Source organism: Osmerus mordax, chromosome 16 (assembly GCF_038355195.1).
Source record: "Osmerus mordax isolate fOsmMor3 chromosome 16, fOsmMor3.pri, whole genome shotgun sequence".
Classification (NCBI taxonomy): Eukaryota; Metazoa; Chordata; class Actinopteri; order Osmeriformes; family Osmeridae; genus Osmerus; species Osmerus mordax.
Window position 1 is genome coordinate 1,287,642 of NC_090065.1, and position 26,311 is coordinate 1,313,952.

At 47.8% G+C, this 26,311-nt stretch overlaps 4 protein-coding genes across 4 annotated transcripts; 3 read left to right on the forward strand and 1 right to left on the reverse strand.

The window, feature by feature from the left end:
• The first annotated feature begins 576 nt into the window (after positions 1 to 576).
• Positions 577 to 7,089, forward strand: grk7a (G protein-coupled receptor kinase 7a). The gene is made up of 4 exons (XM_067253368.1): positions 577 to 1,173; positions 1,556 to 2,011; positions 6,387 to 6,667; positions 6,750 to 7,089. The coding sequence occupies exons 1-4, from the start codon at positions 577 to 579 to the stop codon at positions 7,087 to 7,089; spliced, it is 1,674 nt and encodes a 557-aa protein (XP_067109469.1).
• A 3,312-nt stretch (positions 7,090 to 10,401) lies between these two features.
• pif1 (PIF1 5'-to-3' DNA helicase homolog (S. cerevisiae)) lies at positions 10,402 to 15,894 on the forward strand. Its single transcript, XM_067253488.1, has 13 exons — positions 10,402 to 10,410; positions 10,629 to 11,231; positions 11,697 to 11,826; positions 11,980 to 12,105; positions 12,314 to 12,467; positions 13,085 to 13,199; positions 13,480 to 13,586; positions 13,864 to 14,003; positions 14,096 to 14,202; positions 14,297 to 14,384; positions 14,543 to 14,688; positions 14,798 to 14,989; positions 15,526 to 15,894. Exons 2-13 carry the CDS (start codon positions 10,674 to 10,676, stop codon positions 15,577 to 15,579), a joined length of 1,917 nt encoding a protein of 638 aa, XP_067109589.1. The 5' UTR covers positions 10,402 to 10,410; positions 10,629 to 10,673; the 3' UTR covers positions 15,580 to 15,894.
• Positions 15,895 to 17,922: 2,028 nt separating this feature from the next.
• LOC136959052 (cytochrome b-c1 complex subunit 6, mitochondrial-like) lies at positions 17,923 to 20,904 on the reverse strand. Its single transcript, XM_067253258.1, has 4 exons — positions 20,784 to 20,904; positions 20,120 to 20,212; positions 19,139 to 19,300; positions 17,923 to 18,679 (listed from the first exon to the last, which is right to left on the reverse strand). The coding sequence occupies exons 1-4, from the start codon at positions 20,829 to 20,831 to the stop codon at positions 18,647 to 18,649; spliced, it is 336 nt and encodes a 111-aa protein (XP_067109359.1). The 5' UTR covers positions 20,832 to 20,904; the 3' UTR covers positions 17,923 to 18,646.
• A 190-nt stretch (positions 20,905 to 21,094) lies between these two features.
• Positions 21,095 to 23,769, forward strand: nsun4 (NOP2/Sun RNA methyltransferase 4). The gene is made up of 6 exons (XM_067253479.1): positions 21,095 to 21,196; positions 21,428 to 21,843; positions 22,014 to 22,168; positions 22,736 to 22,896; positions 23,002 to 23,126; positions 23,302 to 23,769. Exons 1-6 carry the CDS (start codon positions 21,104 to 21,106, stop codon positions 23,576 to 23,578), a joined length of 1,227 nt encoding a protein of 408 aa, XP_067109580.1. The 5' UTR covers positions 21,095 to 21,103; the 3' UTR covers positions 23,579 to 23,769.
• The last annotated feature ends 2,542 nt before the right edge of the window (positions 23,770 to 26,311 follow it).

A 26,311-nucleotide genomic window follows, 5' to 3' on the forward strand; every position in this document is an offset into this window, starting at 1 on the left:
TATGGAGAAGTTGAAGACTCCTAAACTTCAATGTGTTCGGTGGTGAATCTGAGGCTGAGTCATAGGAGAGTGTTAGTTTGTGTGGGATGTCTGTGTGTGTACTATGTACATAGTGGTGTGTGTGTCAGTGTGTTTTCTGCAGAGTGTGGATGTGACAGAGGCCTCTGGTTATCATCTCACCTTTGGTGTTTAGTCAACACAGCCCATTGGGTCAGTGCTCACCACAGCTCCACACTGGGACAAATATAGAGGACCATAAAGCCTCTTAACACAGAACCCTCTTACGATTCCCTTTCCGTGAAGAGCATCCACGAATAGACCACACAAAGATCCTTAAGCTAAAATCCCCCCAGGTATTTAATTCTAAATGAGTAATTACTGGGTGTGTCAGTGTGTCTTAGGTTTACAGGTACGCATGTTCAAGCGTCTCATTCGAGTTCTGGCTTCGGAGCGAGTTGCACTCTCACGCAAACACGCAAGCTCTGAAACACGACAGGCCGGAACCGAGCGAGGACATACTAAGGAACCGCCGAAACAACCAGTAGTGAGGGGGAACCGACCACACCAGCCGCCAAGATGTGTGACATGGGAGGATTGGACAACCTGGTGGCCAACACGGCCTACCTTAAGGCCCAGGGCGGCGACGACAAGGAGATGAAGAAACGGAGGCGCAGCTTGGCTCTGCCCAAGCCGGAGCAGTGTGCAGCCACCCGGACCACCGTGGAGAAGAACTTCGAGAGCATCTGCGAGCGGCAGCCCATCGGCAAGAAGTTCTTCCGCCAGTACCTGGCCTCCAACCCCGAGTATGTGAACGCCGTGGAGTTCCTGGACGAGCTGAACGACTGGGACCTGGCCGAGGGCGCCGCCAAGGACAAGGCTCGCACCAACATCATGAACAAGTTCTGCAAAGCCGACTCCAAGACCTTTCTGTCCTTCCTGACCGGTGACGCTGCAACCAAGTGCAAGGCAGTGACCGACAAGGACTTTGAAGAGGTGATGAAGGGGGTAGTGCAGGAGGGGACCAGGGAGTTCCTCAAAGGGAAGCCATTAACGGATTACCAGACAAGTCCGTTTTTCGACAAGTTCCTGCAGTGGAAGGAGTACGAGAAACAGCCAATCAGCGACAAGTACTTCTACGAGTTCAGAACTCTGGGAAAGGGAGGCTTCGGGGAGGTAAGCAGAACCGGCGAGAATTCAGTGATCAAGAATTGCTCGCTGTCTTTTTGAATTTCTGAATGCAGAGTTGGGTGTGCTCACCAGCCTTGACAGGGGAACTTTTGCAGCCTTGATACATGAATAGAGAGGGAGTCAGATGGCTGAGCGGTGAGGGAGTCGGGCTAGTAATCTGAAGGTTGCCAGTTCGATTCCCGGCCGCGCAAAATGATGTTGTGTCCTTGGGCAAGGCCCTTCACCCTACTTGCTTCGGGGAGAATGTCCCTGTACTTACTGTAGGTCGCTCTGGATAAGAGCGTCTGCTAAATGACTAAATGTAAATGTAATGTATAATTGATGACATCTTTCTCTTCCTTGACCCCCCCCGCCCTCTCCTTTCCAGGTGTGCGCTGTACAGGTGAAGAACACAGGCCAGATGTACGCCTGCAAGAAGCTGTGTAAGAAACGCCTGAAGAAGAAACACGGAGAGAAGATGGCCCTGCTGGAGAAGCAGATCCTGGAGAAGGTCAACAGCCTGTTCCTGGTCAACCTGGCGTACGCCTACGACTCCAAGACCCACCTGTGTCTGGTCATGACCCTGATGAACGGAGGGGACCTCAAGTACCACATCTACAACATCGGCATTGACGGGAAGGGCGTGGAGAAGGGCGTGGAGATGAAGCGCATCATCCACTACACCGCCCAGATCACCACGGGCATCCTGCACCTCCACCAGATGGACATTGTTTACCGTGACATGAAGCCAGAAAACGTGCTGCTGGATAGCTTCGGACAGTGCCGTCTCTCTGATCTGGGTCTGGCCGTGGAGCTGCCAGCGGGGAAGACCATCACCCAGAAGGTAGGTGTGGAAGGTTCCGCGAGGGGTTCCCCCTTTCTACGATGGGTCAATCCAGGGGAGTAGGTTTCATCAAACGTGGGTGCGACGTATAACCACTCACTTTTCTTCATCCTCATCCTCAGTTATAAAAAATAAAAAAAGATGTCCCACCCACGTTTGAAAACAAACCTGCGCCCCTGGGTCAACCACTAGGCTAGTACTTCCGGCTCCAGTAGGGATCATCAATGGCACTGGGGCTCAATGCCTTGGAGAGGAGACAGACTAGGAGTCGAGATCTGCTAAGCTAGGCCACCAGCAAGGCTATTTGGTTTCCCTTGGCAGTAAATGATGTCGGTAAGGCAATATTAGAGAACGATGCAGATGATTGTAATGATGGTGATGAAGGGTTAGATGAACATAAGGGTGATGTATGTCACTAGAGAGAGATCACAGTTTTAACCCTTGTGTTATCTTCGGGTCATTGTGACCCTTCAGTCATTGTGACAACTTTACCTCATACAAAAATAAAGTGAAGCATTTTCTTTTAACCGTCGGGCTGTCTCACACCCCCCACAGCGCGAAGGTTAAAAGGAAATGCTTTTTATTTGTTTTTGTATTGGGTTGTAGTTGTCGCAGCACAACGATGGGCAGCACAAGGGTTAAGCAGGCAATTTGTGGAAGACCTATCCAAGACGTAACCCTTTTGTGGCCTGTCAGGAATTAGTCCCTGGTTCTGTCAGGAATTAGTCCCTGGTTCTATAAATGAGCCTGGAGTCAGGATCCCTAGTCGGGCTTTGGGTCAAAAGCCGTCAGGCTGCCGAGGTAGAGCCCCTCACACACACACTGCCTCCGGCTAAGAGGATGAGCATCAATATAGGACTCATTCCAAAGGTTAAGGATGAGCATATGTTTTTACCAGGGCATCCTCCACAGCAGTATACTCTGGACTCCACCACTAAGGGGCCTATGGAGTTTCTGATGGAAATCTGGACAGGGATTACAGATTGGTTACATAGCTTGTTCAAGGAAAATCCTTGCCACCGTTATATAATTCATCTGATCTTCAATGGTTAGATTATATCCCAGCCAATTACAGGCAGACATTTTTGTAGATCGCCGATTGATGGCTGAGAGATTACATTGGGGGTCGGGAGTGATAGTTAAGAAAGAGAACAATGAAGTAAAAGTTAACAGTTAAACCGCGTCGGCGCTTGTTAACTGCGCCACACTACTATATCGATGACGAGACTTATTGTGGAAGCACTGTTTGTGATAACAACCCTAACTGTAGCAAGGTATGTAGAGCACAATTCAGTGAGGTAGCAAGTGAGAGTGGAAATTGTATTTCTGGGCTAGGACACATCTTCCCTTCCATGAAAGCGGCTCATGAATGCAGTAACACCTGTTTTAATAGGTGCAGCACTGGCACACAAATGCAACACATTTCAGCTAAGAGGATAAGCATCGATATATAACTCATCCCGCAGGTTTAGAATGAGTATACCTTGGGACCAGGGCAACTTCCATACCAGGGATCGTAGGAAATGCTGTTCCATTACATTACATTTACATTTAGTCATTTAGCAGACGCTCTTATCCAGAGCGACTTACAGTAAGTACAGGGACATTCCCCCCGAAGCAAGTAGGGTGAAGGGCCTTGCCCAAGGACACAACATCATTTTGCGCGGCCGGGAATCGAACTGGCAACCTTCAGATTACTAGCCCGACTCCCTCACCGCTCAGCCATCTGACTCCCTCTCTATTCATGTATCAAGGCTGCAAAAGTTCCCCTGTCAAGGCTGGTGAGCACACCCAACTCTGCATTCAGAAACTGCATCAGCCACAATGATCCGACCAATCAGAGAGAAGCTCAGTGGAGAACAGGTCCAAGATCAGCTAAAGATCTTGGACCTCTTAGCCTTGCAGGGATTTTATTTATTCACTTATTCATTCACATATTCATCGAATCTCGCCCAACAGGCCACGTCCCATCAGAAGGTGCAGAGGGTTCCTCCAGGTCCAGTCTGAACATGCATTTATTTAAAGGACAAAAGCCCAAGAAGCTGATCCTGCAGTTGTTGCCAAATTTAGCCTGTGAAAGCTGTGTGGCCCTTGAGTCCGAGCCGGTGCTTCTGCAGGTCTTCGGGAGTCGGTCCTAGCAGGCAGAAGGCAGCAGAGATGACACTTAAGCTCATTATCTAGCGCTCTACGTTAGTGGCCGGAGGAGCCTCGACTACCCCCCCAGCTCCACAGGCTTGACTAGCTTTGGGCTGCTAAGCCTCTTACTTAGTGGGCATTACACAAATCTGTTCCCTGATCAGACTGGGCGCACCAGCAGAAACAACCTGTGATGTGTGGATGCCAGCACCCATGTCTTCTAGTTCAGGGGTAGCTCTTTTGAGTGACAGGTCAATGACTTGATCTGACTAAATGGTTTGAGCTCAGCTCTTGCTCATCTCCTGGCTTGGAACAGGGTCATGTATGAGACAAACAGCTAGCTGGTAGCCGTTCCAGAACCACATACATACCAGTATCAGGTCATTCCAGAACCACATACATACCAGTGTCAGGTCATTCCAGAACCACATACATACCAGTACCAGGTCATTCCAGAACCACATACATACCAGTGTCAGGTCATTCCAGAACCACATACATACCAGTACCAGGTCATTCCAGAACCACATACATACCAGTGTCCGGTAATTCCAGAACCACATACATACCAGTACCAGGTCATTCCAGAACCACATACATACCAGTGTCAGGTCATTCCAGAACCACATACATACCAGTGTCAGGTCATTCCAGAACCACATACATACCAGTACCAGGTCATTTCAGAACCACATAGATGGAGAGTTGCTCAGGTCACAGTGCAGCCCCAGGGCTAGAGAGGTGACTCAGGAATAGCCGGTCCTCATCATCAGGTGGCCTTAAACCCCCGTAATCCCTGCACAGATCTGGGGTCGGAACAAGGAGGTTTGCCCACCAACCCACTGGCGGTTGGCCTGAACATGGGGTCAATCATCTAAATCGTCTAAAAGGACCATATAGGCCGTGTTAGTGTCTGTCCTTGAACCCCCCCCCCTCCAGATTGTGCTTGTAGACCACAGCTCCGTACGGATGTTATCCAATTACCATGTTGTGCGATTTGTTCAGAATAGAATTAGGAGTTAAACGACTGAACTCTTTTAGGGTTTTCCTCAACTAATCTTGACTAAAAACATACAGATGAGGATGGCTTGCCCTTTAGTCCCAGAGCAGAAAAGGATTTAAAGATGATGACTACAGGTCTTAGTCTCATCATTTGTTTAATAATGTATCTGGAAACATGTTTAGGAGAGAATAATAACCAGAAAACATGGCTATGACCATGAAGATGTTTAAGAAGTGATAAGTCTCAGGTCAACATTGTTTTTAGGTTCAGCCAACGACCATCCTATGAAAACAATATGTCTGAGTGGCTGTGTGTCTGTCAGTGTGTGTGTGTGTGTGTCAGTGTGTGTGTGTGTCAGTGTGTGTGTGTTTCAGTGTGTGTGTGTGTCAGTGTGTGTGTGTTTCAGTGTGTGTGTGTGTGTGTCAGTGTGTGTGTGTTTCAGTGTGTGTGTGTCTGTCAGTGTGTGTGTGTGTCAGTGTATGTTTCAGCGTGTGTGTGTGTGTTTCAGTGTGTGTGTGTATCAGTGTGTGTGTGTTTCAGTGTGTGTGTGTTTCAGAGTGTGTGTGTGCATGTGTGTGTGACGTGTTCCAGAGATAGCCTTTATGTAAGCAGCCGTTGCTCTACTGTTACCGTGGATACACACATGACTCCTGACAGGTCGACAGGATTATCATTAAGATTAAGCTCCCTGTCCTGGTCTTGGGTTGAGGTCACTGAGACGGGAGAGCTGGGCTGGACAAGCCTGGCAGGGAGAGAAGGGAAGAGGGCTTACACGGTACAGATTGATGGAGACACAGCTACCAAGGACATTGGGACTGTAGCCACTAGCTGGGCATTCATATAACGTAAACTAAGGTAGCACCTTCTAACCACCCAACCATGAAGGTGTCAGCATCTAATGCTGACGTTTTACTTCAAATCTAATTAACATTCAGTTGGTCTGAAGCGAGAATCAAGTATTTTCCTGCTGTTTTTGTAGAAGATCCCCATGACAACCCTTCTGTTAAAAAATGTCTGTCCAACAAGAACCATCGTTCAACACAAGTTCAGACCGGCTCATAGCCCAGCAGTGTTCCTCAAAGGTTCCCCAGAGCGAGAGATCCCCTCTCACTGTTAAATCATTCTTCGTTTCACCTGCCAATCCCTTCTGTCCCCACCTGACACAACCCGCCCCTCCCCAACGGTGAACTCTCCCCCTAATCTCCACCTTTTGCCCGCCTCCCCTCCCATGTCCAGGCTGGAACAGGAGCCTACATGGCCCCAGAGATCCTCAACAGCACCCCCTACAGGGAGTCCGTGGACTGGTGGGCGCTGGGCTGCAGTATTTACGAGATGGTGGCCGGCTACACCCCTTTCAAGGGTCCTGAAGCCAAGAAGGAGAAGCTGGAGAAGGACGAAGTTCAGCGTCGCATCCAGAGCGAGCAGCCCCCTTGGGAACACAAGGGATTCGATGCCACCACCAAGGCCATCATCGAGCTGTTCCTGAAGAAGAAGATTGAGGAACGTTTGGGCTGCAGGTACGAGACGAGGGCGGCTCAGGTGTGCGTCCCCCGGCGTGATCCCAACGAGACTTGAATCTGTTTTGTCTTTTCTCCCTAGAAATCCCACTGACGACCCAAGGAAGCACGAGTGGTTCAAAACCATCAACTTCCCCCGTCTTGAGGCTGGCCTGGTGGACCCCCCATGGGTGCCCAAACCCAACGTAGTCTACGCCAAGGACACCAGCGACATCGCAGACTTCTCTGAGATCAAGGGCATCGAGTTCGACGCCAACGACGACAAGTTCTTCAAAGAGTTCAGCACGGGCGCCGTGCCGATCCCATGGCAACAGGAGATGATTGATACCAACCTGTTTGACGAGCTGAACGACCCCAACAGGAAAGAGTCGACCGGGGGAGGAGGCGAGGGCGGGAAGTCTGGCACCTGCACGTTGCTGTGAGCCCAACTGGCCAAAGTCTAAAACCGACACATCGGAAACTAAACGATTCGTTCATTTTTGTTAACTTAATCAGAGGAAGAGAAAAAAAACTACAACACACACTTAAAATAATTGCAGCTTGGACAGGAAATGTACGTGCTTCTGGGCTCCGAGCCGGTGGCTCGTGGTATTAGTGATTGATTGCTCTGGACTGATTCTTGTCACTGAGCTTTGAACTAATAGGGAGGTAGAAGAGGCGACATGATCGTTGTCTTCCTCAGTCAGCAGCTACTCCTGACTGTTTCTTATGATGTAGTAGCATCTCCTCGCCCACAGGGGGCGCTGCGAGTCATCTTTCATGTTGCAGATACCAAAGATAGATAAGTAATTAATAATGACAGGCTCTGGGCCACAGATGTACGTAGACCAGTGCAAACGTCGGGTGTCGGCCCAATGGGCTTGCCTCAAAAGTTGTTTATCGTATGATGGAGAATTCCTCTCAGTACTTGATTGAGATCCAGTCATGTAATTTGATAGAAGTTTATTTTATTTTCCCTATCTACAAACCCCCTTTTATTCTCCAGAGGCAGAGATTTTTACTTTACTTTTCGCAAATTTCGCAACCCACCCTGATGGAAAGGTGTTCAGGCCAAACCAAAACCCTTTAAATCAAGGATCATATTACACACTGAAGCAGTCCCAAGCTAATGAGTTCTCAGCTGTTTCTATACAAAGACAAGTGCTTCGTAACAGCCAAAGAACTAGCTGGTGTTAGCTAACCTAGCCATGACCCCTGGCCTTCCAAACAGTGAGGTTGGCCACTAGCTCTGTCTGCTAGTCAGCCATTCAATTGTAAACTGTGTTGTGTTTGTATATATTGTATATGTCGATCTATGCACAGAAAAGAGAGGTGCACAGCATAGCTGCTAGTCAGAAATGTCTAAGAAGAGAGGAGAGGTGTGTAGCTGGTGCTAAAGCCCAACTCAGTTGGGCTGCGAGGCCTAGACCAAGCTGGGCTGGAGAGGAGGAAAGGAGAGGAGGAGCCGAGGGAGGGGGAGTGGAGCAGAGGAGAGGACAGTAGAGGAGAGGGGGACAGTAGAGGAGAGGGGGACAGTAGAGGAGAGGGGGACAGTAGAGGAGAGGGGGACAGTAGAGGAGAGGGGGACAGCAGAGGAAAGGAAGACAGTAGAGGACAGTAGAAGGGAGAGGAAAGGAGCATTCTGAGGATTTGGGCTGTGTTGGCAATGTGTTCCTGTACCAGGAATATGTCGTTTTTAGCCCTTTTCCCCTAAGGAGACCTATCTGAGAGCTATGTTCTTACCTGAGATACCTGAGTGTGTGAGAAACTCAAATCTTGCAATTCTTCCCCACAGATGTGAAGTTTGAGTTCTAAATCAGAAGTTAGTTAGCGTTATAACAAGACCTACAAGTTTTCTGGACGAAGGGCATTGAATCATTTAATCTTTAAAACCCTTGTGCTGCATTCGGGTCATTGTGACCCACCGTCGTGGTGCAAAGGTGGGTCACAATGAGCCGAAGGCAGCACAAGGGTTTTAAGTGACAACCTTTTCAGACCTTATCCCAGAGTTGAGTTTTTACAGTTACTATGTCAAGTTATGCTATGAAAATGATAAACATATGTTGTAAATACGTATGGAGAAAGGAGAACATTACATGAGGTACTGCAGTAGGAAAAAAAAAATCAGGAAAATGTTTGAATCCTGGATTATTTCAAAAATAAAACTATATGTCTTTTACAACTTGTGTTTTTTTCTACTGTTATTTATATTTGTGCATGTACTCAAGTGTGAGCAAAAAATATAGGCTACATATGCATTCACAATATACCTAAATTTACCTCAGAAGAAAGTCCCTCTACTGTCTTGTGTGAAAGCTCGAGGCCGAGCAGGATGGCGGGATTAGCAGAGACGTCAGGGGTCTTGTGGATCTCCAGCCTGCACCCTCAGCCCTTAAGACAATAATCGGCATTACCCCCGCGTACTTAAATCAACCTCCAACCGGGTACGCAGCTCGGGATCCCTGCCAAAGATACCGGCGATGACACAGTCAGGAGAGAGTGGGAGACAGAGAGACAAAGAGAGAGAAAGACGCATAGACAGAGAGAGATACACACACACACACACACACAGATATGGAGGAAAGAGTAGGCTTATGTTTTACTCCGTTAATGTTTGTAGACAACATGGACGCTGTGGCGCGAGCGTGTGTCGTAGTCAGTATTGTGAGGGAGTCTGGAGCGAGTTCACTCTTGACTCCTCGTCAAGTGGATTAGCAGCCTCGGAGAGAAGACGCTAATTTGATCTATTCATTCTGGACTTGCTGTCATGGCAACAAGTCCTTTATCTTAAACCTACTCAGGAGCAGGCTTATTTTATATAGCCTAAACAAGATTTGATTGCGACTTTATAAGCAGAGCTGATACAGGAAGTCTGTCACAGCCATGTATTGTCCGTTTTTACGACAACAACCTGTTGCAGAAGGTACAAGAATAATTAGCAGAATTTAGACAGATCCTTCTATTCCTTTAGCACAGCGAGACATAGCCTACTTTTTGAGAGATAGCCTATAGGTTTTCTCGTGAGGGTGTCATTTACATAATTAATTTGTTGGAACCACATTAAATTATATGACATTAAAGATGACAAAGTAATTATGAAAATAAGAAAATACAAAAACAAAAACAAATACTGTAATAAGCGATAACATCTACTTTTTGCCAGCCCTCTCTCCTGGATTTTGCAGACTTTGAGGTGTTCCCTGCCGTTCTGATTAAATCTTCAAATTCGGAGTAACCTTCGAGAAAGCTCTTGCTCTGTTGGCTCTTTGGCGGGGGAAAACGGGGCGCTCTTTTGGGCCATGGTGAGCAGTCGCAGTGTTGCTGATCAAGGTTTTTTACTATCGATACATACCCCCCTTTAGACCAACGCATAAAACAACAAGGGTTTTTGAAGAAAACCTAATTAGCCAGATCATGATTAGCAAGATGATGTCATCTTGGATGTGTCATTAGATCTCCGATGTAATAAGCGACGTACGAAGAACGGATCTGTTTAGAATACTTGCGGTGTTTTCAAACAAGACCGAAGAAAACGTGCCTGCTGACGTAACCTTCATTTGCCACTGCGATTGGCCGTTTACACCACAGTGTATACGTCAGTATGTTCAATACGCGTCTATTATTGGCCACAGTTTTAAAGCACCCTAATTTCATTGGTCAAGAATCACGGAACGACAATTCGAAATCGGCGTTGAGTTGTTCAGACTAGGTCACTTTAAACTGAGATTGGAATATCAAGGTCTATCTACAGATTTAGAACAAAGGTAAACTTCTAATTTAATGTTGTCCCAATGTGTTTGCTAAACGATCGTGAAGATACAGCTAGTTTATGTGTTTTATATCTTAAATGGGGTTTGATAAAGTAGGATAGAGTAGTCCGTCTGTGTGTTTGGCGTTGAACAGCGACAGCCAAACAAAGCTACGTTAACGAGAAATTTACTAGCAATCGATTTAACCTAACTCTTGGATGTTTTTTAATTAGGCTACTTTTTGCAACACTACGCCACAGAATAAATCAACAGTTTCAATGCTGCAAGAAGACGATGCTTCGCAGCTCCAGTGCTGTGTTGTGGTGGAGCGCCTCAATCAGTCTGGCCAGGCGATCAAACGCCAGGTCATCCGAAAGGCAGGGGTTGTTTTGGGGCGCAACGAGTTCCAGGAGATTATCCTGCGCGTCCATGACGGGAAAGTACCACAGAACTACCCACTCAAAGACTTTCAGCTGTTCACGCGGTTCGCCAAAGACGGCAAATGCACAGTCAAGCTGCTCCCGGAAAACATCCAGGTGCTCATCTCCAACTGCCCGCCTCACCGGCTAAACGTTTTCCTGAAGACCCTGAGCATCAAGTATCAGGCGTGGAAAACCGGCACGCCGCTCACCGACCGGGCGAAGCTGAACGCCGGTCTACCGCGGAGCTTCGACACCATCAGCCCGTTGCAACAGAAGGACGTGCAGAAGGCGAATGAACTGAGGAGCAAAGTGAATGCTCCTCTGACCTCCAAACGACTCCTGGAGAGAAACTTGAATACGATAACTGGAAGACAACAGGTCAAAAGATCTCGGACAGACTGTGACTCCAGTCTGGTGAGTTTTATATGATTTACATGGATGATGTATACAGTTCTGGAAAAAAGTTAGAGCCCACTTTTTTCATTGAGTTTTTTTTTCAAAAGTTGAGAGCTTTTGAGTGAGGAACAGAAGGGTAAATCTCAACTTTTTTTTTAATTGAAAGAAAAAGTTGCAGTGGTCTCTCAATTTTTTCCAGAGCTGTATTTCAGGATATTTGCTCTTTCATGCCAGTAAAGCAAACTGAATTGAGTTTAGGGTGACTATGTTGTAGCATCCAGGAAGTTCCTTCCACAGGGGTTGTTTACAGGGTGCTGGGTGGGTCCTGTGTTCCTGGGAATGGCTGCTTATTCCCACTCTCTTTTTTTTCTCACACATCAACAATATAGTCCATCATGAAGGTCATCTCCCCCGTGTTAAGGTTGTCTTTGATCCCCAGGTGAAGGTCATCTCCCCCGTGTTAAGGTTGTCTTTGATCCCCAGGTGAAGGCCCTGCCGCCCAGCAAGAGGCCGGCCCTGTCCCTGCCCGCAGCTCGTCAGCTGACCCGGGGCCAGGCGGCCGTGCTCAGCGCTGTGCTCAGCGGCAAGAACGTCTTCTTCACCGGGAGTGCAGGTACTCTGGGGGAGAGTCTACATCTGGCATAGGAGAGGCTTTTAGTGGTCAGAGCATTTGACAGACAAATACAAAGTTTACAGGTTTGATTTCCCCCTGCTGAAAGTTACTTTTGGATGCAGTCTTTTTATTTGTTGCTGTATTTTGGTTCAGGCACAGGGAAGTCCTTCCTCTTGAAGAGGATCGTGGGGTCCTTGCCACCCAAAAGCACCTACGCTACAGCCAGCACTGGTGTGGCGGCCTGTCACATTGGAGGAACCACGTTACACAGCTTCGCAGGTGTGTGTGTGTAGCAGGGTCTCCTGACCTCTTGACAAACATTTGTCTCTAAAGGAGAATACTGACTATCCTCTTTTCCTTCTCTCTCCTCCTCTCCATCTATTTCTATCTGTCGCCCTCTATCCTTCACCTCCCCCTCTCTCTCATTCACCTCCCCCTCTCTCTCATTCACCTCCCCCCTCTCTCTATCTCTTCTGCCCCCTCCCAGGTATGGGCTCAGGTGTGGCCCCCCTGGAGCAGTGTCTGGAGCTGGCCCAGAGGCCCGGGGTGCTGCAGCACTGGACCAGCTGTCGTCACCTGGTCATAGACGAGGTCTCCATGGTGGACGGACAGTTCTTCGACAAGCTGGAGGCCGTTGCCAGGTACGGGGACTACGTCTCAGGGCGGAGGGATACGGAACGTTTTACATTTGATTCAGGAAGCAGGCGCGTTTATCTGGAAAAAGTGGACGTTTGAGGATCAGATGTTAACAGTTCTAGTAGTTAATGATTTATTGGTAAGAAGAAACCATACAACGAACACTTCGGCCTTGCAGTAAAAACTGAATTGCCCCGTAATTTACAATCATCAACATATACAATACAATACACAATAACTATTCTGTTAAAAACACATTCAATTTTGTCGACATGGAGACAATTCTACAATTAAAAGTTTGTATTTAACACAGTTAAAAACAATATTATTGTTAACTACTACCAGCTTAGTTATGAAGTCCGACAAGGAGTTTAGGTGTACAAGTGCAGGTATCCCACTTGTGGTGTCGCGTTTAGTTCCCCTGGCTAGAGAGTACTGCAGTGAGTTCCTCAGCTGTCTGCCGTGCTGTTCTCCTCGGGTCAGAGGCAGCCAGGAACAGAAGCGTGGCGATTGTCATACTTAGTTCTAACTGTGTTTACTAGCCATATTGCTAATTAACCACGTCTCAGCTAACAGGCACTTATTTAAAAACAAAAATACAAACATGATTGCTCCCCCCCAGGTCAGTGAGGAGGTCGTCTCAACCCTTCGGCGGAATCCAGCTCATCATGTGTGGAGACTTCCTCCAGCTGCCTCCCGTCTCCAGGGGCAAGGACAAGGCCAGCTTCTGCTTCCAGGTCAGAGGTCAAGATAGAGGTCAGGGTTAAACAGAGTTTACAGATATTGGGATTAGGACTAAGTTTACAGGTGAGATGGTTAAGAAAGTCCACATAACTTGTGTTTACGAAGCATAAAAGAGTAACCTTTTGACAGTTTTAAGAATGTGGTCTGTGTTGGTGCCCATGACTCTTTATTCCAATGATCTTACAGTCTGACCACCACAGAGGAAGTACCGAGCACCAGCAGGTTTTAACCATCCATCTGACCTTTCACCTCTGACCCCTGTGTGACCCCCAGGCCAGGAGCTGGAGGAAGGTGGTGCAGGTGAACATGGAGCTGACGGAGGTGCGGAGGCAGACGGACCAGAGCTTCATCTCCCTGCTGCAGGCCGTCAGGGTGGGCAGGTACGGCCTGTCAAAACAAAGGCACTTAATGACGACAATACCGTATAAATTCAGCAGATGTTTTAATCCAAAGTATAGAGGGGGGTTTTGAACCTGTAACCTCTTGGTCAGCAGTCACATGCTCTTACTGAGCTGCCAACCCAACCCTATTGCATGTATGGTACTGTGTTTGTCTTAGTTCTTACTGGTCAGATCAGAAGACAGTCATTGTATTACTGATTGATATTGTTCAGGAAGTGTTGTAACAACCCCCCGTGGATGTCAACCAATCACGCAGGGTCACAGAGGAAGTCACGGCCAAGCTGATGCAGAGCGCCTATCACAAGATTGAGCGTGACGGTATCCTAGCGACCAGACTGTGCACGCACAAGGATGACGTGGAGCTGACCAATGAGAATAAACTACAGCAGTTGCCAGGTAGAACTAATGTACATTTTTATTTATAATTTTTCACGTATTTTTTGTTTCTCTCAACGAAACTTAAATTCGTATTCCTGTCCCTCCCGCAGGGGCGGAGCATGTGTTTGAGGCGCTGGACAGTGACCCGGCATTGGTGAAGACCATCGACTCCCAGAGCCCCGTCAGCCGGCTGCTGCAACTTAAAGTGGGGGCGCAGGTTAGTGCCGGGCGGAGGGATACGTGGGTGTGGACCGACTGAACGGGGCGTGTCTAACCTGGCGCTCAGGTGAACAAGGCGTGTCTGTCCCCAGGTAATGCTTACTAAGAACCTGGACGTTCAGCGAGGGCTGGTGAACGGGGCCAGAGGTGTGGTCGTTGACTTCCTGCCAGGAAAACAAGGTTGTTTACCACTTCCTGTGTTCACACGGGGGGTCATGCATGTGACTGAGACTGTTTGAGAGCTACAGTGTTCCAACTCCGTAGCGACCTCACTTCCTGCTGTCTAACTGACCTTGCGTCCTGCTGACTGAGTGACCTCACTTCCTTTCTTGCTCCAGGGCTCCCGCGCGTGCGTTTCCTGTGCGGAGCGACAGAGGTGCTGAAGCAGGAGCGCTGGATGTTCAAGGCCGGGGGCGGGCTCTATCTCAGCAGGCAACAACTGCCACTCAAACTGGCCTGGGCCATCTCCATCCACAAGAGCCAGGTGGGTCGGCACGGCAACCAATAACATCCCGTCTCTACGGAAACGGAGTGCTCTGTTCTGGAATGCTGTGTTGTTTTAACTGAAGTGTGTGTGTGTGTGTGTGTCTCAGGGCATGACCCTGGACTGCGTGGAGATTTCGCTGGCTCGTGTGTTCGAGAGTGGCCAAGCCTACGTGGCTCTGTCCAGGGCCAGGAGCCTGGAGGGGCTGAGGGTCATGGACTTTGACCCCCACGTGGTCCGTGCTGACCCAGAAGTGCTCCTCTTCTACAGGAAGCTGAGGAAGGAGAGGCTGCTACTGCAGGTGAGATCAGAGTCTGACTTTGCAGCCTCCAAGAAGAAAAATGTACCCCTTTTTTCTTCTTTTTCAAAAAAAAATTAAGGAACCTGACTCAACATTTAAGATATATTGCAGCCTCTGGTCTGCATGTCACTGGATCACAACCGTCTCTGGAGGAGGGGAACCCTCACTCAATTCCTCCTCCCAGAATTTCTTATTCCATATCTTAGGTTAGTTAGCTGGCCCTCTGCCGCCACCTGGTGGAGGAAGGTGTTTAGTGCCTTCTGTGCCTGCAGTCCTTTCATGCGGTCTGTTCAGGGTTCAGGTCCCGTCCTCCTGTCCTCAGACACCTTGAGTCTACCGTCACACAGGAAGTATGCAGTCACACAGGAAGTATGCAGTCACACAGGAAGTATGCAGTCCCACAGGAAGTATGCAGGCGCGTCGTAAAAAATGTGAAACGTTTTTTATTTTATTTTTTTGGTCCCTTCATGAGTGATGAAGTTTCTGTTTCTATGACTTCAGTGCTCAGATTCTCTCTCCTGTCCTCCCTTCTCCAGGCCTCGATGGATGAGTTTGTGGGCCAGAGTAACAAGGAAAACCAGCGTTTGTGAGGTGTGTCTGTCCATGTCCAGCCTGACACATATAAACTCTGTTCACACACACCCAGACTGACAGACTGGTTACAACAGGCCCCCTATGATATTCAGAGTGACTGGCCTTGTTCAGTAAGGGGATCTCCAAAGCGACCTTCTCTGGAACAGCTGTGATGACATTATGAATTTATGAATCTCCTTCAGCATCATGGAACTGGACTTACACCTGCCGCTTGATCAGAGACTACTTTTTAAAAGTTTTATTTTTATACTATTTATTTCTGTGCTTGACATTGGGAATTATGCACTTCTTTAACATGAATAAAGTTTTTGTTGTCGCCTATGTTGTGGGAAGTGACGTTGTCTGCGCTTTGCACCTTTTGACTCGAGCTGCCTTGTTCGGTAAAGTTTTACAAACGTTTTCGTGTTAATCTCTATGTATTACATAGTACTTAATTTTTCCTCCGACCCGATTCATTCTACAAATTCAGATTCAGTCTGTTAGTTTTTCTCGACTTGGCATGTTGAGGTTGGCTTCTCTCATGGTTCGCCCGGTGGGCGGAGCACCTTGTCTCCTCGGGGGAGTGACTCCGCAGACGTTAGTGATCGTGTTGTGTTGGAATAGGAAGTACACACTGCCTCACACACACACACACTGCCTCACACGCACACACACACTGCCTCGCACACACACTGCCGGAACAGGAAGTGGCAATGTTTGTTTGTGTTGGAACAGGAAGTGGCAGTGTTTGTTTGTGTTGGAACTGGAAGTGGCAGTGGTTGTGTTGGAACAGGAAGTGGCAGTGTTTGTTTGTGTTGGAACTGGAAGTGGCAGTGGTTGTGTTGGAACAGGAAGTGGCAGTGTTTGTGTTGTAACAGGAAGTGGCAATGTTTGTTTGTGTTGGAACAGGAAGTGGCAGTGTTTGTGTTTGTGTTGGAACAGGAAGCACACACTGCCTCACACACACACACTGCCACACACACACACTGCCTCACGCATACACACACACACACACTGCCGGAACAGGAAGTGGCAATGTTTGTTTGTGTTGGAACAGAAAGTGGCAATGTTGGTGTTGTGCTGAAACAGGAAGTGGCAGTGTTGGAACAGGAAGCACACACTGCCTCTCACACACACACTGCAGGAACAGGAACTGGCAGTGTTTATCTTGTGTTAGTCTAGTTATTGGTCATGACTTGGTCTCAGTTTAGGTGGTCTTGACTACAGCACTGGTGATCGGTGATTCCATCACCCCGTAACATTAGATTACATTTACATGTATTCATTTAGCAGAGCCTTTATCCATATTCTAGCTGAGATCCCCAGATAAGAGTCGCCGGTGATAGTATACTGGGTACTTGGGGCCAGAGCTACCAACATAGAAGCTAATCTCAGGGTGGTAAAAAAGTGAACGCCACGACTATGGAGCTATATCAGGGCCAAATGTTTTGTTAATTCTAAAAGAAAATCTTTAGTTGAAAAACAAAAGCTTGACATTGAAAATTTAAGTTTTGGTCAAAAACGTAAAAAATAAAACCATGAATTCAAAGAAAAAATAAGTTTAGCAAAAACAAATTCAAGTTGAATACAATTTCGATTAAAGTCTGGAATTATTTTGAATAAATGATTAATTTTCACTTTGAAATTTTCAGTTTCACATTTAATGTTTTCAGATTCAAAACTTTTTTTTTTTTATGGCTTAATTTTTTTTTTGAGTTTCATTTTTTTTTTTTTTGTGACAGTTTTTTTTCTTCAGTTTCAGATCTGTTTTTCAGTTTCAGACTTTTGGCTCCGATTTTGCGTAGGGGGCGTGCTTGAACTCAGAGGCGGGAGTTATGAGTGACAGCCTAACAAACAGGCAGAAGACTCGGCAGTTGGCGTTGGCATGGCGTCCGCTCCGCCAAGGCAACACGCTGGCGCCAGCGCACAGGTAAGACATGTGAAAGATATACATTTTGGTAAACTTTTTCTTTGAATTCATGGTTTTTGACCAAAACTTACATTTTCAATGTCAAGCTTTAGTTTTTCAACAAGATTTCTTTTTCGAATTAACAAAACATTTGGCCCTGATTTAGCTCCATACACGATGAGTGCCTAGTTTCAAAGGAAGGAGGCAGTGCTAATACTTCAAACTTGTATTTGTGTGTGCATGTGCATGAAACCAGTATGTCTAGGAGCTGCTACTACTAAACAAAGCGACCACACATCACAATTTACGTTCATATTTTTACTGTTTTGTCAAAAGGTATAACCAGTGCTAAACTTGGGCTAAAGTTGGCGCCAGTAGGAACAAACACTATTACTTCAGTTTGAAGATGAACCGTTACATCTTTGGTCATCTCTGCAATAATGACACCAACCAGAGGTGAAGTTTTATTTAGTGAAAAGGACAGATCATCATCATCATCAGTCATCTCAGGAAGCAGCACCAGCAATGTCTAACTTATTGAACTTGTTTGGGATAATCTGAATAAACATTGTCCACCTGATGCTCAAGTTAGTCACTAGGCCATAATATTACACAAACTAGCAATCTTGTTCTCTGGAAGGGCAGGGTGAAGAGACGCTTCAGACCCGGGTCACGTTCAAGCGTGCACGGTTCCCTAAACGTTTCAAGCACAGAGTGGTGAGTTGAGCTGCGATTTATTACCTGTTCCTTGACAGAGGTCTATTATTACAGTACTTGATCCCACAGTAAACAGTTTGAGTGTTTCTGAACACTAAAGGCCGTTTTGCTCTGCTGAAAGTGACCCTTGAACTCCCAGAGGCAGCAACAAGCCTAGCCTGGTCTCCCAGCAACTGTCACCATGACAGCAGAGGTAATACTTACACCCATTCTGTGGGTGGATGTTTCAGGTAAGGATCTAGGCAGGAGACACTACATATTCATTCTAGGGACCCCACACAAATATTAACAAGAATCATACTTTTATTCACATGAATACGTAACTATAGCTGTGTTTTTCCTCAAGTGTTCTCTGGACAGCACATACATACAATCTTAGCATTAAGCATTTAAATAATTATTCCACAGCTGGGACACAATAATGGAACTGACGGGGGTGGTGGTAGGTGGAGAGAGGTTCATTTCACGCTATGGAAGAGCTTGTGTGCTACCTGTAGGAAGAGAGGAGAGAGGATTCAGAGTCTGCTGGCAGAGGAGGCAGGTAGGCAACAGAGGAGGCAGGTAGGCAACAGCGACAGTCACATCAACACACGCTGGACAAACTAACTGTTTTAATGTGTGTTGTCTCCCTAGATCCATGGCCCCAGGAGATGACCATGTGACGGGGGTTGTGTACCATGTGACGGGGGTTGTGTACCAGGTGAAGCAAACCCATTTAAAGCACTAACAACCTCTGAAGTGTGGATATAAAGACTATACAGACCTCATAGTCCAAGCAGAAGGTTACATACAGACGAGGCAAACACTACAGTATATACACACACACACACACACACACCAATCTCTCTCTCGTACACACAATCTCCTCTCTCGCCAACTTCACACACACGTGTTACTCACACCAACCTCCCTCTCACACACACACACACACCTCTCTTCCTCACACTTACACAGTGATCCCGTGCGTGTAGGAAATCAAACAGCTCCTCGGTGCAGTCCTCCTCGGTGGAGTCCCTGGAGGACACGCGCTGCTCGCAGGCCTCCAGCCGGTGATGCGTGTGGGCGCAGTGCTCCGACTGCTCGCACTTGGCCCGTATCGTCTCTAAGGGGTCCTGGCAGGGACACACAGAGCAGCCGTTTAAACGCACACCAGCCACGCTCGGGAGTCAGGTGGCTGAGTGGTTAGGGAATCGGGCTAGTAATCAGAAGGTTGCGAGTTCGATTCCCGGCAGTGCAAAATGACGTGTCCTTAAGCAAGGGCAAGGCACTTCACCCTACTTGCCTCGAGGGGAATGTCCCTGTACTTACTGTAAGTCGCTCTGGATAAGAGTGTCTGCTGAATGTAAATGTAAAACCAGCAGGTTGGTTTTCAAATGGGAGTGGGGGGCAGCATTTACAAAATATATATATATATATATAAAAATATAATAACCGAGGATGTTGCCATTAAATATGATTTTCTTGATGAACAGTGGGTGGAAGATTAGTAGTTTTAGAATGTATAATGAAACTTACTTCCCCTGCTCAACATATACTTTAAACATGATAAAAAACTATGGAAGCTAGCTTGAGGGATGGGTATAGCTTGGTGGTTAGGAGAGCGTTTGACTGTAGATCACAAGGTTGCAGGTACAAATCTCCCCCTCCCCTATCTGCTACGGTTAGGGTCTGCTAAACAGTTATTATATTTCCTCTTTAACTGATACACTTCAACTTGACTAATGTGGGGAGTTACTTTGCAGTGCTTGTTGTACTGGGCGTGTTCTCGAACCCGTACAGCCTGCTACATGTTGCTGCTCATACGGTTCTAGAATGATCCATACCTCATTCTACTATCCATAACCATAAATGGTTGAAATGTAACACTTGATGTGAGCGGTCCTTTGTAACCTTTGAACCGTCAGTTCACTGACTTCAATAAAATTACTTACCACCATGTCTTCCTCCTCCTCTTCTTCCTCCTCCTCTTCCTCATCTCCTCCTTCTGCCTCTGCCTCTTCCTCGTCCTCTGCCGGTGCCTCCTCCTGGATAAGGACAACACCGGAGCGCTCAACAACACGGGCCAACACACACGGTTGAACGGTAACGGAGCTTGCCCTTGATCACGACAGGACTGCTCAAAATACAAAGGCGACTATGTCCTACGGATCACGTTACCGTCGAATAACTGAAACGACGAGACCTTGAAATTACAATTGTGACCATTTAAGGACATTGTTGTTCGTTTCACATGTCAACATCAGCAAACATGGTCATTACCTATGCAAAACGGCACACTTCAGCAAGCACATGACGGTGGTTAATCACAGACTAACCGTTCAATTGCCTAACATATCGTAGCATTTTAGATGTAATAGAGAAATAAGCCTACGTTTGGCTACGACTAAGCTGAAAGGGTTGGCATTCCGCAGTGGAAATATTAAGGACCCTAAAAAAAGGCGCTTTATGAATTTTTGCATAAAGCGTGCTAGGCTAACCGGTCAACTAGCTCACTTGGTTTGGCACTAACAGTTGCGTAACTTGACTACCGCAAAAACCGGACAGAAAATGAGACAAAACAGCACAACATTGGCATATTTATATAATGTATAATACCTCATCGTCGGGGTCGTCGTACTTGATCATTTTGTTTTCAAAAACCATGATTATAACCTCTAAAACGACCTAAAGATGACACCGACAGTCAAGATACACGTCCTAGCTCACAAACTAAATCTGGAGGACGTGTTAGGTCACACGCAGGAATCACCTAGAAAGTTCACCGGAAACTTGAATCTATACGTTTATTTCCTAACGTACAGTTCTCTTCTCCAACCATGTTCATAGTTTTGGCGTGTGGGATCCGCCCACCTCGTGGGGGGAACCGAAAAAATGTGGTGCAAAGAGAGTCGGACCAGCAGGTGTTGCACATAACAATGGCGGCGCTCATTGACACGAGAATACTGCTCAGAAAAATCAAAGACTTACGTTGCTTGACACCACGAAGGAATCGCGTAAAAGCTAAATGGGTATGTCGTATATGTAGCGTGTGGATACGTTCTGATCTGTGTGGACACATGTCAGAAATTACGTTTAAATTATTATATATCTAAAAATAAATGTAAACAAAACGAACTTGAGTAGGCTACTTAGCTTTTTCAATATTTAGCTAGCTAATTCCGTAGACCAACGGTCCCTGCTGTTTCGTCAACGTTTCTGATGGACAATCATGGTAAAAAATATGTTTTTGTCTTATCCAGGCGACCACGCAGCCCAAGTACCCCGCCACGAACCTGGCTCTCCAGAACTTCGACTCCACTTACGGTCTTCAGCTGGGGGCGCAGTGGCCATCGGTCCGCGTCAGCATGCTCTGCGAGCAGAAATACGGAGCCCTGCTCAACAACCTCTCCAGCCCTGAGGCGGTGGAGGCTGAGCTTCGGGCCCAGGGATGTGTGGACTTTGTCGGTTGCTCTGCCCCGGTCCCGGAGGGTGCGGGTGGAGCTCCGGAGCAAGACAGGCTCCCGGAGGTGACCGGCACTTCTAGTCAGGATGGCGAGACCGAACGGGAGATTGGGAGCAGGGCAGCCGGCGAGGTCGCGGCGACTCCTCGACTCAGCCCCAACATCAGGTGCTTGGTGTATCCCAAAGGAGATATCTCGAGATTCAAACCGGCCAGGTGTGGTTTCATACTCATATTCTGCTGTGTGGTTTTTCACTCACATGGAGGATCTCTCTCTGCCTCTCATTTTCTATTCCATTTTCTCAATGTCTCTACCTCAATCTCCCCCTCCCCCTGTTCCTCCCTCCCTCCATCCATCCCATCCTCCCCCCCCCTCCATCCCCCAGACCCAGAGCATATGGTCTGCTGGGTTACTATCTGCTGGACGCAGCATCGGTGCTGCCCGCCCTGGTTCTGGACGTCCAGGAGGGTCACAGTGTTCTGGACCTGTGTGCCGCCCCGGGGGGCAAGGCACTGGCCCTGCTGCAGACTGGCCTCCTACGTAAGTTACCCTGCTGTACCACTGAACCCTGACCTCTGGCCCAGATAGGAGTCATGTTTGTGTTGTTCTGTTCTTGCTAGCTGTTCTAGTGTCCTGTCCCTAGACCAGGTTAGATGTTTTGACTGTGGTGGCGAGTTACCTCCAGCAGAGGTCAGACTGTGGCCAGGACAACACAGAGAGGAGGTCACAGTCCAGTACTTCACACAGGAAGTCCAGTCCAGTACTTCACACAGGAAGTCCAGTCCAGTACTTCACACAGGAAGTCCAGTCCAGTACTTCGCACAGGAAGTCCAGTCCAGTACTTCGCACAGGAAGTCCAGTCCAGTACTTCGCACAGGAAGTCCAGTCCAGTACTTCGCACAGGAAGTCCAGTCTTGTACTTCACACAGGAAGTCCAGTCTTGTACTTCACACAGGAAGTCCAGTCTTGTACTTCACACAGGAAGTCCAGTCTTGTACTTCACATAGGAAGTCCAGTCTTGTACTTCACACAGGATGAGGTGCTCACTGGAAGTCCATGTCTCGATGTATTGGAGATGTGAGTAACCAAAGTGTGTGTGTGTGTCAGGCTTCCTCTGCGTTAACGACGTGTCGTCGTCGCGTACCGCTCGTCTCCGCGCCGTGCTCCGCAGCTTCGTACACAAGGAGCTACTCACTGACGACAGGGTGCGCATCACTTCCTTTGACGGCAGGAAGTGGGAGGAGTTTGAGAGAAACTTCTTCGACAGAGTAAGTTGTCGATCAGTCTTTCTGACTGCGCTGAACTAACTGTATCTGTGAGGGCTGTTGTTGTGGTGGATGTTGACGTACTGAATTTCTTGTTCCCTCTCTCAGGTTCTAGTGGATGTTCCGTGCACCACGGACAGACACTCACTCATCGAGGAGGAAAACAACATCTTCAAGAGGGCGAGAACCAAGGAGAGGCAGCGTCTTCCTCAGGTCCAGTTGGAGCTCCTGCTGTAGGTCACCAGCGCCCCCTGCCTGTGGGGATGTCACAGCGCTCTCCTTCTGGCTCCACCTCTCTCTGTCCTTCCTCTTCTCTGACCCGTCTGTCGTTTCTCCTTCCCTCCCGCCTACGCCCTCGTTTGTCCTTCTCTCTCCCCCCCCCCCCCCCCCGTCCTCCTCCCCCTCCAGGTCTGGTATCCAGGCAGCGCGTCCTGGGGGAGAGGTGGTGTACTCCACCTGTTCCCTGTCCCAGCTCCAGAACCAGTACGTGGTGGAGCAGGCTCTCCAGCAGGCCCGGGAGGAGCACGGCGTCGCCCTGGAGGTGGTCGACCTCCGACCTCTCACACACCTGTTCAGGGACACTTTCCACTTCGCCCCCGACACTCACCTGGGCGAGCTGGTCCTGCCACACCTGTCGGCCAACTTCGGACCCATCTACTTGTGCAAGCTGCGGAGGCTCAACTAGGACTGGACTAACTTAGGACTGGAGCAGAGAGGACCAGATCGAACCAAATCGGACCGGTCTGGACTCGTTTAAACTCGCAAGCACTGGACTGGCCCCGAACTGGACTAGCTAAAGCCTTTGTAAAATATGTATTATTGTAAATTTGTGTTACGACCAATCGCAAAAAATAAAGCATAATTTAGTGTCATCTTCTTTGGCTCTTCTGTAGCCTTGAGTTGTGATACAGTTAGGAAGCACAATGCGGATGCATGTTTATTTGCGGATTCTTCTCATTGGGTTTATTTAGGTGCAGTACTTTGTCTGGCCATAAGGTGTCGCCAGTGGTCGACCTGAGAACCAAAGTCCTCTTGGCCCAAAGTTGTTTGAGACAAGGTGACAGAAACTGGACATGAAAATATTTTGTAAAAACCGGAACGTTAAAGAGCGTCTTTGCTTTCCTATAGACCCTGAACATTATTACTTCTAGACAAACTCCACCACGAGCATCTTTCACTCGTAGAAATGTCATGCAATTGTTTATGTTTGGGTCCATATAGACCTGTGTATATATGGAGACGATATTATTATTCCATTTCATACATTTGCATGTTTTCTATTTGGATATTCAAAGTTTCACATTCTGGTGCCTCTAACAGGACGCACATTATCATAATGAACTTCAAAATTACCCTTCATATACCACCGAGGTTGCCATTTCTATGGTTGAATTGTCTCAGGTTTGTATTTCTATCACTCAAGGATGCAATATTACGTTTTTCCCCCCATCTGATATCTAATTTAAGCGTAAAGACTTCCATCCTCTCCTCCTTTCCGCCCGTCGCACTACCGATGACCCACAGCCGCACCGGGCCGCGCAATGTAGCATGACAGAGGTGTGTGTTTGGCTAACGAGCGCTCCCGCCGCCGAACATCATCGACTTCCCGCTGCCATTAAGAGGCTCGCGAGTGGAGTCCCACCGTCAGCGCGGGAGGGAGCCGCGCGCCCGGAGACTCTCACATCAACATTAAGGATGAGAGAGTGTGAGAGAGACCGGGACGAGGTAGTCTCTCAACATCCCCCCCCCCTTCTGCCCTCTCTGCTTTATTCCACAGATGAGTGCAGATAATTTTCAGAGCGATTGTGAGTGATTACTGTATTACCGCGACCACAGCGGATGTAGCCGGGAATACAAACGGAATTAATGACACATAAAAACTATTTTTGTACCGACTGCTTTCGTCGGCAAGGCCTGAACGCCGTGGCGGCATCTTGTGATTACCTACACGTATTGTAAATATGTGTTTCCTATTGGTTTTTACATAAATTTACATCTTTTAACACTCAGGAGAGGAAAGACTATTAAGGAGGAGTTACTCTCAATTCCCCCTGCGTCCATAGAACACTAGCGGATTCATTATTGAATGATCTGATGTGTGTGTGTGTGTGTGTGTGTGTGTGAGAGAGATAGTGTGTGGGTGTATGTGTGTATGTGAGAGAGATAGTGTGTTTGAGACACAGGGAGAGAGAGGAGAGAGTGTCTGGTGCCATAGTTTCATTTGAATCCAACAGAAGGGTGAAAAGTCAGTCCACCCCCCACCCTGCCCACACACACACACACACACACACACACAGCTGTATGTTATGAGAACCGCCCTGCATGCTAGCTGCTGCCAGGGAGACAACATGATCAGACAGCCTTGCGTGGTCTGCTGGGACAGAGACAGGGTCTCCCCCTGGGGGGGGGGGGGGGGGGGGGGGGCGGTACCTGCAGGTAATCCTACCTATTCCTCTCTTCCCCTCCCCTCCTCTCTTCTATATATTTCTTATCCTCCCCTCTCCTCCTCTCCCATATTTCACTCCTCCTCTCTCCTTCTCTTCCTCTCTTCTCCCATCTCCTCTCTTTCTATTCCTCTCCTTCTCCTCCTCTTCTCCCTCTTTCACAGCAGAATATGGTAGAGTAATAGTATGTGTGAAACGGTGTGTGAGTTTGATGAGTAATGATCTTACTGTCCAACTATCAAGCCCACCTGGAGTGTCAGCAGAGAGGGGGGGTGATGAGAGAATAGGTATCCCTGTCCAATCGGGTGTCACGGAGACAGAGGACTCTGTCCCCCCATTGGCTCAGTCAGGGCCACCCCAGAAAGAGGTTCTTGTCCTCCACTAAGAGGATTATCGGGGGACAGGATGACAGGAGTAGGGAGGAGAGAAGAATGAAAGGATGAAGTGGAATGAATGGAGGGAGGCCCTGGCGATGGAGTTCAACCACCTGTTGTTCTCTCCCTTTCTCTCTCTCTCTTCTCTCTCTCTCTCTCTCTCTCTCTCTCTCTCTCTCTCTCTCTCTCTCTCGCTCTCTCTCTCTCTATCTCTCTCTCCCATCCCCATCCTTCTCTTCTCACCCCCACCCCTCTCCTTCCCCACCTCTCTCTCTCTTCTTCCCCCTCTCTCTTTTCTCTCATTCACGCCTTTCTCTTAATCTCTTTGTTATCGTTCTTTACAGTGAAGTTCTTAAGTTCTTCAATGCTTAACCATTTTAAGGACAGGTATTGTTGCGCTTGATACACAGGATAGGTGATGTTTTTAGAATTCTAGATCGGGGGGTTTAAATGTGTGTGTGTTTCTATGAATATGTGTGTGGGTGCGGGTATGTGTGCTATTTAAATGTGTGTGTGTGTTACTTGTGTGTTCTCTTTCGTGTGTGTGTGCATATAAACTGTGTGTGCATGTGTATGTACAGTATATCTTTGTGTGTGTAC

Bases quoted from the DNA above. Each gene is read 5' to 3' on its own strand.
- LOC136959052 (XM_067253258.1), bottom strand. From the start codon at position 20,831: ATGGTTTTTGAAAACAAAATGATCAAGTACGACGACCCCGACGATGAG. The intron at 20,213-20,783 runs GTATTATACATT...GTCCTTATCCAG, and splicing joins ACGACGACCCCGACGATGAG to GAGGAGGCACCGGCAGAGGA. The intron at 18,680-19,138 runs GTAAGTGTGAGG...CTCTTCCTACAG, and splicing joins TACACGCACGGGATCACTGT to GTAGCACACAAGCTCTTCCA.
- pif1 (XM_067253488.1), top strand. From the start codon at position 10,674: ATGCTGCAAGAAGACGATGCTTCGCAGCTCCAGTGCTGTGTTGTGGTG. The intron at 13,587-13,863 runs GTACGGCCTGTC...CCAATCACGCAG, and splicing joins CAGGCCGTCAGGGTGGGCAG to GGTCACAGAGGAAGTCACGG. The intron at 14,385-14,542 runs GTTGTTTACCAC...TTCTTGCTCCAG, and splicing joins CTTCCTGCCAGGAAAACAAG to GGCTCCCGCGCGTGCGTTTC.
- grk7a (XM_067253368.1), top strand. From the start codon at position 577: ATGTGTGACATGGGAGGATTGGACAACCTGGTGGCCAACACGGCCTAC. The intron at 1,174-1,555 runs GTAAGCAGAACC...TCTCCTTTCCAG, and splicing joins GAAAGGGAGGCTTCGGGGAG to GTGTGCGCTGTACAGGTGAA. The intron at 2,012-6,386 runs GTAGGTGTGGAA...TCCCATGTCCAG, and splicing joins GGAAGACCATCACCCAGAAG to GCTGGAACAGGAGCCTACAT.
- nsun4 (XM_067253479.1), top strand. From the start codon at position 21,104: ATGGCGGCGCTCATTGACACGAGAATACTGCTCAGAAAAATCAAAGAC. The intron at 21,197-21,427 runs GTATGTCGTATA...TGTCTTATCCAG, and splicing joins ATCGCGTAAAAGCTAAATGG to GCGACCACGCAGCCCAAGTA. The intron at 23,127-23,301 runs GTAGGTCACCAG...CTCCCCCTCCAG, and splicing joins GTCCAGTTGGAGCTCCTGCT to GTCTGGTATCCAGGCAGCGC.